Source organism: Rhineura floridana, chromosome 12 (genome assembly GCF_030035675.1).
Source record: "Rhineura floridana isolate rRhiFlo1 chromosome 12, rRhiFlo1.hap2, whole genome shotgun sequence".
In the NCBI taxonomy this organism is placed as follows: Eukaryota; Metazoa; Chordata; class Lepidosauria; order Squamata; family Rhineuridae; genus Rhineura; species Rhineura floridana.
In genome coordinates, this window is record NC_084491.1 from 41077638 (window position 1) to 41093420 (window position 15783).

The 15783-nt window shown below is 45.2% G+C and overlaps 1 protein-coding gene across 6 annotated transcripts; it reads right to left on the reverse strand.

The window, feature by feature from the left end:
* Nucleotides 1–1046: 1046 nt before the first annotated feature.
* Nucleotides 1047–13592, reverse strand: HINFP (histone H4 transcription factor). 6 transcript variants are annotated; one of them, XM_061593069.1, is made up of 10 exons: nt 13150–13592; nt 11029–11204; nt 9959–10185; nt 9015–9126; nt 6934–7086; nt 6592–6669; nt 6379–6499; nt 5073–5211; nt 4272–4396; nt 1047–2612 (listed from the first exon to the last, which is right to left on the reverse strand). In XM_061593069.1, the coding sequence occupies exons 2-10, from the start codon at nt 11192–11194 to the stop codon at nt 2138–2140; spliced, it is 1596 nt and encodes a 531-aa protein (XP_061449053.1). In that variant the 5' UTR covers nt 11195–11204; nt 13150–13592; the 3' UTR covers nt 1047–2137. The 6 variants fall into 6 exon arrangements, with proteins under 6 accessions (XP_061449053.1, XP_061449055.1, XP_061449056.1 ...); XM_061593071.1 differs by having other exon boundaries at nt 13092–13592; XM_061593072.1 differs by lacking the exon at nt 13150–13592 and adding an exon at nt 13014–13070.
* Nucleotides 13593–15783: the final 2191 nt, after the last annotated feature.

A 15783-nucleotide genomic window follows, 5' to 3' on the forward strand; every position in this document is an offset into this window, starting at 1 on the left:
TTGTCTCCCTAGATGGTCTCCTGCTTTGAATGTATTTATAGAATTTTTTGTTGTTGGTTTTTATGTTCTTAGCAATGTGCTCCTCAAATTCTTTTTTAGCATCCCTTATTGTCTTCTTGCATTTCTTTTGCCAGAGTTTGTGTTCTTTTTTATTTTCTTCATTTGGACAAGACTTCCATTTTCTGAAGGAAGACTTTTTGCCTCTAAGAGCTTCCTTGACTTTGCTCGTTAACCATGCTGGTATCTTCTTGGCCCTGGCGGTACCTTTTCTGATCTGCGGTATGCACTCCAGTTGAGCTTCTAATATAGTGTTTTTAAACAACTTCCAAGCATTTTCGAGTGATGTGACCCTCTGGACTTTGTTTTTCAGCTTTCTTTTTACCAATCCCCTCATTTTTGTGAAGTTTCCTCTTTTGAAGTCAAATGTGACCGTGTTGGATTTTCTTGGCAATTGGCCAGTTACATGTATGTTTAATTTAATAACACTGTGGTCACTGCTCCCAATCGGTTCAACAACACTTACATCTCGCACCAGGTCCCGGTCCCCACTGAGGATTAAGTTAAATTAAATCAGCTGAGAGGCGCAATCGCAATCAGCTGGGAGGTGCAGCAGCACAGGCTTTAGCACGGGGCTTTGAGGCTCTGCATGAAGGAGAGGTAAAAAAAGTTTTAAAAGGTAGTGCTTCACTTTAAGGACATTTTCGGTTCACGTACTCGCTCTGGTCCCACTGAGTACGTTAATGCAAGGTATTCCTGTATTTTAAATTCTTGTGATCCATCCTCGGATCTTGTGGTGAAGGGTAGGTAATAAGAACAACCACCAATAACACTGAGCATGTCTGCAAAACCCACCCCCAAAGTCTTTCCAAAGGAAACTGTGCCAGGATGCCGCTCCATGCCACTCATCAGCTATGGCAGCCTCACTTCCACCCCCGACTCAAACAGGATTTGGGCTGTTGAACTGCCACATGCCTCTCAAGTCTGACTCAAACATGTGCACCTCTAGGATAGATTGCAGCAAACATCACACTGAAACAAGACCTGGTAGGGGTTTTTTTTAATTATAATTTTTGTTCCAACACAAACCTTGTGAGCCAGGAGCTGGAAACACAATGTGGGAGAGGACCTCATGGCAAGAATTATCTCCCCCCCCCTTTTTTTTGCTCTGTCTCTCCATGCTGTTGCAGCAATTCCTTCCAGTGCTGCTCAAGTAAGGGGGGGGGAAGAGCCACAGAGTGAGCTCTGCTCACAAAGCCTGCAGCTTCCTACATTACCCAAGGGACTCCCATGCCACAAAGATAACGCAAGAGGGGCCTTAACAACAACAACTACAAAAGGGGGGGACGAAGCAACTAACTGTGGGGTGGCAGCTGGAAAGAAGTGGCTCTCAAATGCTCACGTTCCTCATCCACAGGCAACAGAAGAGCCTATGAGATAACGGTGCCAGAACTGTCTTGGAACACTCAAAGGCAGAGTAGCTTGGAAGGAACACAGACACAGACTAGGTCAAGTATTATTGTCTATGCTGGGCAAGTTAGGTGCCAGAACATGTTTCAAGAGACAGGGAGACCAACAGTTTATGTGTGTACCAGAGAACTGCAGAGCCTGAGCATGGGGCTCACAGCAAGGAAGGGGGCCGGCCAGGAAGCCGTCAAAGGAAAGATAAATGCTTCCGGCAGGGGATCTTTCAAGGCAGGCAGCACGAGAAACAGATTCTTGGACTATGCAGTGCTTCAACTCAGCCCCGATATTTCACATTCCCAGGATGGGCTCCACAGCACTGTGCACTATGCACACCAGACAACATCACCATGCAGCTGACAGGTGAACCAGCCCCTGTGTTCCACACTGACTATCCCAGAAGGTGGCTCCCGTCTTCCTTTAGCCAGACCACCCACCGGATCCCTCTGGCAGGAGGACAGAGGAAAGCATCTGTGCTGAGCCTGGAGCCTCTGGAGTGCTGCTTAAGAGAACTAAACCAACCCACAGTCCCTTTCTCCCTTCTCCGGGTGGCATCTTTTGGTTCTCATGATGTGCATTACAGAAGCACAGGGAGCCAAAGCAGGGCATCTGCAATCCCAGTCCAGCTCCTGAGGCTGGGGACAAGGGCCTGGAGCTCCACACTCAGGCAGGAGCCTCACACAATCTGGATGCCCAGTTCCTCCGCTGTCTTCTGAAGCCTGTCCATGACGTTCTCCTCCAGGTCCGTGGCAAACCCGCCAGGCACAACTGCCCGGCTCTCAGAAGGTGCATTGGCCATAACGTAATAGACAGTCTCACTCTCCCCGCGTTCATTGGTCCTGTTCACAACGCGGATGATGGGGCTGGAGGGGGCGCTTGGCTCTTGATCTGGCGATGCATCGGCCCCCAGTTGAGCAGGGCCTGGGGGGGGCGTGGCAACTTGCAAGTCCGCACCAGCAGCTTCCTCCGTGGGCGGCTCTAGGATGATGCCCTGCAGGCTGCCCTCGGCCCCTGCCAGCACCACACACTGGGCTGTGTCGTCCAGGGCCTCCCCCTGCTTCTCCCGGTCCTTCAGCAGCTGCTCTGTCAGTTCCACGCTTTCGTAGCGCACCAGCTGCAGCCGCATGTAGCCGTCCTCGTGTTCCTTGTACCTGGGTGGGGTTGGAGGGGGGAGGAGAATTAGTGTGGCCTCAGCCATTACAGCAGGCTGCTACTGCGAGTGGATTCTAAGCTGTTGGCATGCAGGATCTGCCAGGGCCAAAGTCACAACGCCAGACAACTTAAGAGACAGCAGATATAAGAGACAGCCAACTTGCAAAGTTCCACGCTGGAAAGGTGTCATGCCACCTACTGGGCAAATTCACATGATAATCTTTTATATGGAAATCTCACTGCAAGGTGAGAAAATGCCTTAGGGGCCATCCGCGGCTCCACGGAAGAAAAAAATTCCATCCCACCTGGGTATTGATACAATGGGAAGCGAGTCAAAGTTCTGTCGAAGAGGAAATACACACGTTTTTGCAGTACCAGAGCCGGATGCCCAGCTGCCCCACCTAGTGGTTCTTGAAAGGAGCACAGAGCTGACAATTTCAGAGACTGCTGCAGTGCCTTTCTGGAGACAATGCTGTTACGAGGAGTCCACAGGCTCCTTAAATTCCTGTCCCGCCGTCAACCCGCCATAAGGAGCTGGAGGTTCAGTTTTTGCCCCTAAGCTATGGGCTCAGAGCAGAAGCCACCTCTTCCTTCTTTCCTCCCTGAGGAGGATGGAGGGTATATCAAGACTGCAGAGCTTGGAAAAGTTACTTTTTTTAACTACAACTCCCATCAGCCCAATCCAGTGACCATGCTGGCTGGGGCTGATGGGAATTGTAGTTCAAAAAAGTAACTTTTCCAAGCTCTGATCAAGAGTCCATCATGACTGTTCTGCCTAGCACAGCCCCCTGGACTCCAGCAACCAGAACCATTCTCATTTCTGATCCTAGCTCCAGCCTGATGGCAGTATGCCTTGGCCTAGCCTTGGGCATGTGGTGGACAGAGGAGCAGCAGGCTTGCTCCCCAATTAGTCGCCTTGCATGTTCTGTGCAGCCTGAAGGAAGAGGCCAGGAAGACCATGTAGGTTTGGGCCAAACTTTCAACAGCTCGAAAGTCCAGCCCAAATTCTTGGGAGAGGGGGAAGATGTCTGGGACAAAAGAAAGGCATAAATATCCATATTTGCCTTTTAGGGGTGGGGGCACAATATTTACAAGGGAACTCACTAGAGCTCCTGGTCAGCTGGCAGCTCCAATTCTGTTTTTCTCAGAAAGCCCTTAGGTACGAGATGGTGGCCACTAGCCAGCTGGAGCAGCAAGGTGAGTTTCCTCCTCAAAATCTTGCAGGACCCCCCCCTCCTGAAATGTCACTGAAATAGCCTTTTAAACCTCATAAAAGGTAAAGGTGTCCCCGCACTTATAGTGCGAGTCGTTTCGACTCTTAGGGTGACGTCTTGCGACGTTTACTAGGCAGACCATATATATGGGGTGGGATTGCTAGTTCCGTCCTCAGCTTTTCTTTACCCCCCAGCATATGCCGGGTACTCATTTTACCGACCACAGATGGATGGAAGGCTGAGTGGACCTCGACCCCTTTTACCGGAGATTCGACTTCCTCCTTCCATTGGAATCGAACTCCGGCCGTGAGCAGAGCTTCGGCTGTGTTACCGCCGCTTACCCCTCTGCGCCACGGAGGGTCTTTTTTAAACCTCATAGCCTGCAAATATGGTAACACTAACTGGAGGCAGGAAGGATTAACGCCTAGCCTTAAGTTCATATACCTGAAGCGAGGATGACCTGAAGGCCACTTGAACTGGTGTTTTTTCCTGAGGTGCACGGTAAGGTTGTTTCCGCGAGTGAAACATTTGTCACAGACGTGGCACTTGTACCGGGGCTCCGAATCTCCCTGAAGGGATTCAAAAGAGAAAGCAAAGGTTTACATCTTTTTCTTGGCTGGAAACTTTCTACCCACTACCATTCTTTCTGGTCAGCACAACAGTGGTAAGGCACAGCTATATTCTGCCAATACATCACTCAAGAACAAAAATTGGTCCTGGATGCGAAATTTAGCATGCTGTGAACTTCAGCTTCCATTGTTGTTGTTGGTTTTTTTAAAGCAAGTTTCTAGAGCAGGGAAAGCCAACGTGGTGCCCTCCAGATGATGTTGGGCTACAACTCCCATCATTCCTGATAACTGGTCATGATAGAAGCTGTACTTCAACAACATAAAGACAGGCCATGGCCAAAAAAGACAGGGTAGTGAATCTTTAACACCAAAGAAGGAAGTGAACTGAATTCCCAGCAGTGAAGTTTAGAACGTCAATAGTTCTTCACCCCTCCATATGACTACAGAATTTTCAGAGACATAATCACACAAAATTAGCTGATGCAGATATCCATCATCTATATGCTGTACCCTTTTGCTGGAAAACTAAATTTCACTTTAGCGGAGGCCCTTGGCATTTTCTAACCATGACCATATGCTGTAGGAATTCTGCAAAGGTTCTTGTCCTCCCTGGGTTCTTGATGCTCTTTTCGAAATGATAGAGGCAACAGCCTCAGGCTCTGCAACTCTGTCCCACCTCGTGAACCTTCTTGTAGTGCAGCTTGATGGAGCAGAGGGACCGGGCGCTGAAGTTGCAGGCCTCGAACTCGCAGCGGTAGGCCGGCTCTTTGCTGTGTGTATCCAAGTGCTTCCGGAGATCAATGAGATTCTTACAGCTGGAAGGAACAGCCAAGAGGAAGGATCTAAAACTCTGGCATGCTTGGGCCTCCTCTGCTAAAGACAGCAGCTCTGCTGTTTTCAAGCAGAGTGCAGAAGAGCTCCCAAGTACAGAGACTAGATGGATGTCACAAGATCAAGTCATGGCTTGCCATTTTTTTTGCTAAAGTCATGCATTAAGACTGAATTGCCCTGTCAGTTTTGGACCCAAGTACTAGAGGGACTGCTTTCCACCAAATAAACATGCCCACATTCTACGATACTCAACAGAAGCTATAATAATAATAATAATAATAATTTAATTTGTGGGTCGCCTATCTGGCCAATGGCCACTCTAGGCGACGTACAATTTAACAACAATACATTACATCACTACCCTTTGGGTCACCCCGCTACCTGCAGACTAGGGTCTTCTTGGCTGTTTATGGAATGCCCTCCCCAGCAAAGCTCACTTGGTGTCAATTCTGATGACATTCCAACAACAAAGGCTTTTCTATTTCCCCGCATTCCAGCATTCAACATAAGCTGGTTTTCAGTTTATTTTTATCTATCCTGCTGAATGTTATCATTTTGTTTTGACTGTGGTTGTTCTGCTAGATTTATGTTTGTAGCGATAGATATATATTTGTTTTTACCATTTTAACATATGCACCCCTGTGAGTTTTATACTGGTGGCACAGAAATTTCCAAACTGAAAATAAATACATTTTTCCCAGAGAAGTGGACAATAGCAACCTGACAGATGAGTCCTTGAACCTACAGATATTTGAATATTATTTGAATTAAGTATGGTGGCTTCTTTGATTAAATTTCACCCCACCCCTGTTGGATAGGTGGGTAGCTTAGGAATTTAATGCTGCAACAGCATTATGCTACTCTGGGCCAAACACAGTATTAAACAGTTGCCTCTATGTTTCCATCCCAATTTAAGTGACAACCCTTTTCTGTTGCCACTCAAGTCTTTGTCATTACCAAAGTCTTAAGACAACAAGAATGAGCTGCTCACTTCAAAATGTGAACAGAAAGCACAACGATTTCCCTGCCAGTGAGAAAAACCATCTCCTTCACATCACTTGCAAAAATGCTGCTTGCTTTCGGTCCCCGGGCTTCTCCTGCCCCTTGCTCTGTAATTCTACTTCCCTCTCCCTGGACCAGCCTCAGTTTACCTGTGGTCACAGTAATTGCACTTGAAAGGCCGCTCCTCGCTGTGCCGGAAGCGGATGTGGTTGCGCAGGGAGGAGGGCAGAGGGCAGGTCATGTCACACAGGGGGCACTTGTAGTGGTTGACTGTCCAAAAGAAAGGAGACGAGATCTCAGTCACCACAGGGAGGGGGAGAACTGGGGAGGGGAGAGAAGGCGCAGCTCCCGCTACAACATACCATGGTTCCTCATATGATCACGCAGCAACCTCTCTGTGGCAAACCTCTTGGAGCAGTGGGAACACTGGAATCGCTGTTCTGTAAAGAGGTGGGAGCACATGAGGGCAAATCAGAGAGGAGGAAGACTTGGACAGCAACTTGTCTTTCTATCTAGGTGCAAATCCTTTCTAGAGTTTATTACTGAAACGTTCACAGAGGACATCCACCCCCTCAAACATTCTCCCATGCGCTGTTTGTGACTGGCAAGGGTCAGGAGGGAAGCCTTTCCCTCACCGAGTACCTCCCCGTGTATGTCAGTTGCTGCACCTCTGGCCCTGCCTGCTTGGATGCTCAGGCACTCACGTTCTAAAGCGGTCTGCCGGCGGATGTGGTCAAAGAACTTGGTGTTGTTGGAGAACATTCCACCACAGGTAGGACAAGCCACTACCTTCTCCTGCGTGTGGCTGCGCAGGTGTTCGCGCAACTTACAGCGGCCTTTGAAGGTGCAGTCACAATCTAGATACAAGGGGAAGAATGCTTAGAATGTTATTTGTCCTGAGCAGGTGTTAATTATATAATTGGTCAATAGCCTGCTTTGGATGGGGCTGTACTTCCTTTGAAACAGTATGTTCGTACCCTGGGGGATGCTCCTGGATCCATCTTTGTCGCTAGAGGTTAGGGATGTGCTCAAATTTTGCAAAATTCAAATTTGACACCGTACTTCTTATTTATTCATTTTTGTTTGTCCTTGTAGATCTGGTTTTCTTCTAGTGGTTTTCTGTGGCTGAAATGGATTTCTTTTTAAATTTGCCTCAAAAATATCAATATTAATACTGATATTTCCCTCAAAACATTGATATTAATACTGATATTTTTATGTCGAAAAAAGAATCAGTATTTATATTATAGCAAATAGCAAACATTGATCCCTGACAAAGCGGTACTGGAAGGAAGTTTGATGGAGCGAAAATAGAATGGCCACCAAAATGTGGCTCTATCCCTACCAGAGGTCCAGGTGACCTAAGTGGATAGGAAAGCCTTTTACTAGCTTTGGTTGGCAGACAGCTGTGGCCGTTTCTGGACCAAGATAATCTGACCATTGTTGTCCATGCACTGGTAACCTCCAGGCTGGATTACTGTAATGCGTTCTATATGAGGCTGCCCATGAGGTTGGTCTGAAGATGTAGCTGGTGCACATGCGGCAGTGTGACTGCTAACTGGGGCAGGAAATCACCAACTTGTTACCCGTTGCTGAAAGAATTGCACTGGCTGCCCATTAGCTACTGGGCTAAGTTCAAGGTATTGGTTTCGCTGTATAAAGCCCCATAAAGCTTTGGACCAGGCTACCTGAAAAACTGTCTTACCCCTTATATACCTAGTTGGACACTGCACTCTGCAGGTGAGAATGTCCTGCAGCTACCACCTCATCAGGAGGTATAATTCCATAAAACACAGGAAGCAGACCTATAGTGTTGCGGCACCTACCCTTTCGAATTCCCTCCCTTTAAATACTAGACAGGTGCTGTCTCTGTTATCTTTTCGGTGCCTAACTGAAGACTTTCCTATTTCAACAAGCCTTTGTATAGAGACCATATCTCAGTTTGCATCTGTGTTAGACTCCTTTTTAAAGATGTTTTTAAAAGATGTTTTGTTTTTAAGATGTTTTTAGTGTTTTGTTGCTTGTTTGCTGCCTCCTTTCTCAGAGGAAGGGTGGGATATAAATTTAAATTTAAATATAATAAGTTAATTATGTATTATAAATTATGAGATCATCTGGAGGAGTGCTGTTAGTTACCCTTCATGTTACAGAGGCCTGACTGTCCTCAATCAAATATCAGGCATTTAGTAGCATCTGTTCTATGCTGTGGAACACTCTTCCAACAGAAATTCAGCAGGCATCCTCGTTTTTTACTTTCAGGCATCTCTTGAAGATTTTTTTATACCGACAGGCCTCTGCAGCTGTTTAATTAGCCAGTGTTTAATTATTATTTGCATCTTTAATGGTGTTTTTATCGTCTGTGTTTGTGGGGGAATTGCTTTTTAAGATGTTTTTAAAGATGTCTTATTTTAATATGTTTTAAAGTCTGTTTTTAAGATGTTTTAGAATGTTTTTAGTGTTTTTGTTTGCTGCCTTGGTCTCCTATTGGGAGGAAGGGCGGGATAATAATAATAATAACAATAACAACAACAATAATAATAATAATAATAATAATACACCATCCTGATATTTTATGAAATGGTGGTACAGAAATACTTTTATACATAAATGAATAAATAATAAATATGTTCAATACAAATGTGAAAAAGATTTTTTTAAAATTCTAGAATATTGTTCCAGATCCAAAGCAACAGGAAAAATTTGAGCTGCTAAGATTTTCCAAGTGCCACTGTGTACACCCACCTCCCCCAAACCCCAAGGATTCCCATAGAAACTTAACCCCTACCTTTCCAGCCACAGAAGACCATGTGATTCTCCTTCCCAACTGCCTTGTACTCTGTACAGAAACTGTGATCCTCCACATGTCTGTAGAACCATTCGGGGTTATCAAAATCTCTCTGATGGGAAGATAGGGAAATGAGGAGATGGTGAGTGGGACAGCAAAGAAATGCCAGAGAACATCTGTTATAGGCCAGCTTACAACAAAATAAAGGTTCTACAATAAGATTTAGATCCATGTGAATCTCAATTCTAATCACAAAAAGAAACTATCAAGCCTTTTCTGGCTTAAGCCTCAGTGAAGTGAAGGAGGACTTGAAAAAGAAGATTAGGAAACATTTGGTGCAGAAATCCATTTGAAAATGAATCAGAAGCACCTAAAAAGACATCCAACATTCAGAGGAAAAATGGTAAGTGTTACTGTGCCTGATATTCCTCTTTTCATATTTTGCTCATACCTCTTCAGCTACAACTGTGCTCTCATACCCCACTTTCCCAAAAAGACAACAGTGAAAAGGGGCTGTGATCCATTCAGCTGCTCCTGGTACATATGCCAGCTTGCATGCACATCCCGAGATTTTTCTCTTTTTCTTCTAATAGCAATCCCAACTCCATTTAAAAATAGCTTTCAATGCAGTGTACAGGAGTATGGCCCTAACTACATATTATGGGGAGGCAAGGCTGTCTCTCCCCAATAGTTCTCTCGTTTAAAAGTGTGCAGAATGAAGATACTTCTGCAAATTAAGTGAATTTGCACAAATTTGTATTGGCTTGGAAAAAATGTAGTTTAGTTACAGTTCCATCTCTTTGACATACCATACACTCACCAACTCCATTGCATTCCTCTTAGAATCTGGCTGTTTTACAACTTCATTCACAGAACAGGCAACAACCACACCCACCTAGATGACTCACCTGGAAGTACCTCCCTACCCATCCTGTGTTTCTCACCTCGCAGTACTCCCAGAGGCAGAGGAAGTTCTCCTGGATCTCAGGAATAATGTTCCGGCTCTGAAAGTCCAGCTGACAGGGAGTCAGGTCCAATTGGCTCTGTAAGGCATGCAGTCCCCACTGCTTGAGCTTGGTGTGGTAACAGTGGAAGTAAACATGGCGGACCAGCTCTGCAGGGCTCTCGGGAGAACAGAACCCACACTCCTGCCAGAGGCAGGCGTATTCTTCTGAAATGCAAGAACACAGGAAATGGCATTTAGGGCAGGTAGGTTAGGTCTGCAGGTCCAAAGGGTTGTATGCATGAACCAGAAGACCTTTCAAAGATATTCTTCTCCATAAGTAGGAAAGGGAATGGTAAGCTTTCTTCACAGTACAAACAACAAAGAGTCTTTCTCAGAACATTTCTGTTCTAGGCAAGTGTCTGGGTCTTCCCTCCCACAGTTTTGGGTGCCTTTTGTGAAATACCATTCTAACTTATGAGCAAGCCTATTGACATGCCTTCATTAAAAAAAAAATAGGTAAAAGTCTTTGTTTCTCAGATGTCATCAAACTGTACCACCCTTTTCTACGCTGATTAGGACCCCCACAATTTCACCAGGCACCTTGAAGCCATCTTGGGTTTATCTGCTTGGCTCTTGCGCTCCCAGTCTGCCACTCCACACTGCCTAAATTCCACACAGTGAAGGACCTGCAAACTCACTTCTCACAATCCCAGTGTGATCTTGACCACACTTTGGCATACCCTAGGCATTAACTCTTTATAGGGCTATTACCAATTAAAAATGCAGAGCTGTAGCATCCCCACTTTTGGTGCCCAACACTACACCTGGAGGCCTGCTCCCTAGTTTGTAAAACACTGAAGTGAACTTGGATTCCGACTACATTTTTTCCTAATTAATCAAATCAAAATCAAATTAATCAAATAAAAAAAGTCAGTGCAATCATTTTGGCAGGGATGGAGAAAGAGCTGGTGAGGGACTGTACAAATGGAACAGTTTTCAGAGCGTAACGCTGTAACTTACACTAATGACTAATTCAGAGCCAGTCACTTTTTTTACTGTACCCCTTACCGAGAGAATCCACTTCATCATCCTCATCTTTGCCATGGAGATGCTGCTGCAAGTGCTTGGACACATGTTCACAGAACTCCTCCATCTTTGAGGCCACAAAGCTGCACATGTCCCATTCACACTGCAGGACCAAGGCTTCCTTATGTGCCACCTTCCCAGGAGGCATGTTAAGAGCACTGGTGGAAGACAAAGAAGAGATTCTCTAGAGAAACACAATCTTTCTGAGATTTGGAGAGTGCAACAGCCTTTCTGTCATCCTCTACCACAATAAGAAATGCCTCAACAAAGACTTAAAAAAGAAGAAAAAGTTCAGTCAGGTAGAGTGAGTATTCCCATCTTCCATATACACCCCCCAGCCTACATTATTTCTTGAGATTTTGGAGAAATGGAAATGGACTGCCTTCAAGTCGATTCCGACTTATGGTGACCCTATGAAGACGGTTTTCATGGTAAGCGGTATTCAGAAGAGGTTTACCAATGCCTTCCTCTGAGGCTGAGAGGCAGTGACTGGCCCAAAGTCACCCAGTGAGCTTCATGGCTGTGTGGGGATTCAAACCCTGGTCTCCCAGGTCATAGTCCAACACCTTAACCACAACACCACACTGGATGGCATTTGAATATTTGCTTGCAGAAAAGTATTCAGCTTCCACAACTCTAAGAACCTTTTCTGTCTTCTATTGCCTTATCCCCAGCACACGCACACTGCACTGAATCTCTAACGCTAGAGGCTAAATTCACACTTGTATTTCTGGCAAGGAGACAACATTCTGACTCTAATTAAATTGGAACTTTTACAGGTTTTGCAACATGTGTTTTGGTGCTGTGACAACTATACAGAATTTCTGCTATACAGAATCTCAAGTTAAAATAGTTTTTTTTTAAATTAAAATTTCCCATTTCTTAATCTTGTAGTTGAACCAACTGTGTTAATTTTGTTCACTTTTTTAAAAAAGCTCAGTAATGAAGTTGAAGCACCAGACAGAACAGGAATCTACACTTAGTAATTTACAGTTCAAGTGCTTATTACATTACGACTGCAATCTTATGCACACTTACCTGTAGGTCCCACTGAGCTCAGAAGTACTTATTTTTGAGTAGACATGCATACAATTGCACCGAGTTGTTGGTTGCAATGTGATACAGAGCAATATTAAGTGTGAATGTAAAGATCTATTTGCTAATTGAGGGTACCCATATACGGCTTTGCAGGTTAACCTCACAAAGCTGTTTACATAAAAACAATACGCAGAAATAAAAATGATATAATAAAATAATACATTATTATTTACACTGTGATTTTCAATTTTTTCAAAATGCTTCAGATACACTACATTTAGAATCCTGTTAAGATAGATAGACTTTATTTTTTCACTCACTCTGCAAATGGCAAGGATACCTCGGGGTAGAGGGATCTTTGGCTCTCCAGATGTTGCTGAACTATACCTCCCATTAGCCCTAGCAAGCATGGGTAACAGCCAAGGATAATAGGAGTTGGACTTCAGCAACATCTGTAGGACCAAAGATCCCCTAAAACCTGGCAACGAGCTTGCTTGCAGCTACATTTGAACATTAGACTGTCTGGTTCACAACCAATTACACACTTTCAACTCCCTCATCCACTCTACTGTTTTATTTTGTGTTAGACAACACATGAAGCACTTACAGCCATTCATTTAGAGTTAATTTCTGGTGGTGAATCTGCTGCAAGCTGCCCCAAGCCCAAATAGCAGCTTGGGCAATAGGTAGATAGATTATATATTTCAGCAAGAGAATGGAAAGGTGGTTATGTTTCTTGGCAGTGACCCCTACCTTCCCCAGGTCAAGCTGTCCCCAAAGAGCAATGTAATCCCTCCACAATACACACGATCTCCCCTCCTCAAATACAGAGGCCATCCCCCCAGCATGTCTCGCTCGCTCTCTTGCAAGCTACCATTCCCCTTCCCAGGCCCCAATTTTGTAGGGCTTCGAAGAAGAGAAAGTAGGACCTGAGGAAGAGATTCCCATTCTCTCCCACTCAGGAACCCAACGGCCGAAGAAGCAAAGGCTCAGGGAATGATAAACACCTTTGGGCCTTGAACCCAGGGCTTAGAGGCAGGCACTAGGCCCCGTTACCATAGTTACCGTCAGTTTTCCGCCCTTCCAACTTCCAGCGAGCGACAGGCTTCCCCCACCTGGGCGCTGACGAACCTCCCGGATGAATCTTCTCGGCCAATGAGAGCGCCAGAAGCTGCCGGGACATCCAATGGTTTCGCGCGGAGAGGCGGGGTCCAGCTGGGCCGTCAAAACAAAGTGGGCATCGGGTGGCTGAGTCCGGTTGGGAACAAACGGCCCTGACGTTATGGTTCCTGCTTGTATTGAAATCCCTGTTGTGGCGTTGGAGACAAATAAAAGGGTAGAAAAAGACGTGGAGTGCGAAAAAGAAGAAAACGGAGGGAAAGGATTTTGAGGGTTATAGTATTTGGAAACACTGAAATGTAAACGCCAAAGGCAATCTCATGCCTCGTCCCCTGCGATGTCAACTTCTTGTGAAACAGATCCACACCGTGGGAGTCTCTCAGGGAATCTTGGGAAATGAAGCGGAGCAAATCATCGTCATCACACGCCCCTTAGCATTCTAAAACATTACCTAAGGAAGTCATCACAAAAGGTGTAGAGGGCCTGGCAGTCTGCCCCTCTAATTTGAGCCCTGATGCATATGAATATATTTGGCTACTTACACAGTAGGACAATGCACTGACGGGGCTGGGTTGGATGATCTCTAAGGTCCCTTCCAGCTCTAAAATTCTATTATTCTGTATTCCACCAGCTATACTAGACATAATTTTGCTACTGTTCAAAAAGAGTAGAGAATATCTATGGTAAAAGGTGGTCCTCCCCCGGCTAAGAAAATATGACATAACCTCCCTTTTGCAGTTAGATGCACAGAAGAAACTTAAGTGCTTGCAGTGCAGTTCTAAGTACTTTTACTCAGAAGTAAATCCCAGTGTGTTCAATTGAGCTTTTAAGTGCATTTAGGATTGCAGCTTAAACTTGAACCTAAGTTTGGTGTTTTCAGCTTTGAATCCTGGAGCCCAAATCTTTCACATTAGCCACGGTGGCTTTTTGGTGCACACACAGAGTGTGGCTAGAGTGCCTTTGAACTCATCAAAGGTGCCTTCCCCAGGCTCACATTGCTGCTCTAGTCAGCAGAGCTAGCCCTAGGGCCTGTGCAGTCCAATCCTCTGTTTACTCTGAAGTAAATTCCACAGAGTTAAAAGTGGTACTTACTTGGAGGTAAGTGTGATAGGATTCCAACCTGTGCCTCCTACCTCCTGGGATTGTTGTAGGCAGGATCTGTACTTACAGCCATCAACAGCTTTCACTGTGAGTTCTGATACCAGATATTTGGAGGGAACTGCAAAACAGTTTTTACTGCTGATTTATTTATATTTTTATTTATGAAGAAAACTTTTGTGAAAAACATTTGGCAAAGTGTGAACAATATAAGAGATTGATATGGTAATCAAGAAGAAAATCCTATAAGATCCCAAATTGGAGTTCTCATCCATTTTCTTGGAGCAGGTCACAAACTTACATTCTGAAGAGATGGTAATATTCATGCTAACAGTGGCCAGGTTAGTTATTAAATAAGGATGGGAGTAACAATTGATGCCTGGTACAACATTAACAACTGATGCCTGGTACAAAAAAGTTTTATTTCTAGATGTTGTGGAAAAATTAATTCATCACATATGGGTATAAAGGGGCAAGGTGACTCAAGAAATCTTTGCTATAACTTGATGGGAATTTGTGAGTCATATGAATAGGGAACCCTTTCAGAATCATATCCCCAGGTGGTATGAATTCATATGGTATATAATTCAGCCCTTGCCACTCTGGTGCCCTCCATATATTCCTGGACTCCAGCTCCCATCAGCCCCAGCCAGCATGGCCAATAGTCAGGGGTGATGGGAGTTGGAGTCCAAAACATCTGCAAGGCATAATAATAAATAATAATAAAATTTTATTTGTTAGTCACCTATCTGTCCGAGCTAACGGACACTCTGGGCGACTTACAGCAATGCAAAATACAATATATAAATCAATATACAGTCAACAAACCATAACATCAATTCATCTAAAACCATCCTTCAATTAGTACACCATAAAAACTAGTCCACCCCAGAAATCCCACAGACCTGCCTGAATAGCCAGGTCTTTAAGGCTCGGCGAAAACCCATCAGGGAGGAGGCATGTCGAAGGTCCAAAGGGAGTGAGTTCCAGAGGGTTGGGGCCACAATCGAAAATGCCCTCTCTCTGGTCCGCACCAGCCTAGCTGTTTTGACCGGTGGGACCGAGAGAAGGTCTTGTGAGGCTGATCTTGTTTGGCGGCATAATTGGTGATACTGGAGGCGTTCCTTCAGATAAACTGGGCCGAAACCGTATAGGGTTTTAAAGGTCAATACCAACACCTTGAATTGGGCCCGGTAAACAACTAAGAACATAAGAACATAAGAAGAGCCTGCTGGATCAGGCCAGTGGCCCATCTAGTCCAGCATCCTGTTCTCACAGTGGCCAACCAGGTGCCTGGGGGAAGCCCGCAAGCAGGACCCGAGTGCAAGAACACTCTGCCGTCCTGAGGCTTCCAGCAACTGGTTTTCAGAAGCATGCTGCCTCTGACTAGGGTGGCAGAGCACAGCCATCACAGCTAGTAGCCATTGATAGCCCTGTCCTCCATGAATTTGTCTAATCTTCTTTTAAAGCCATCCAAGCTGG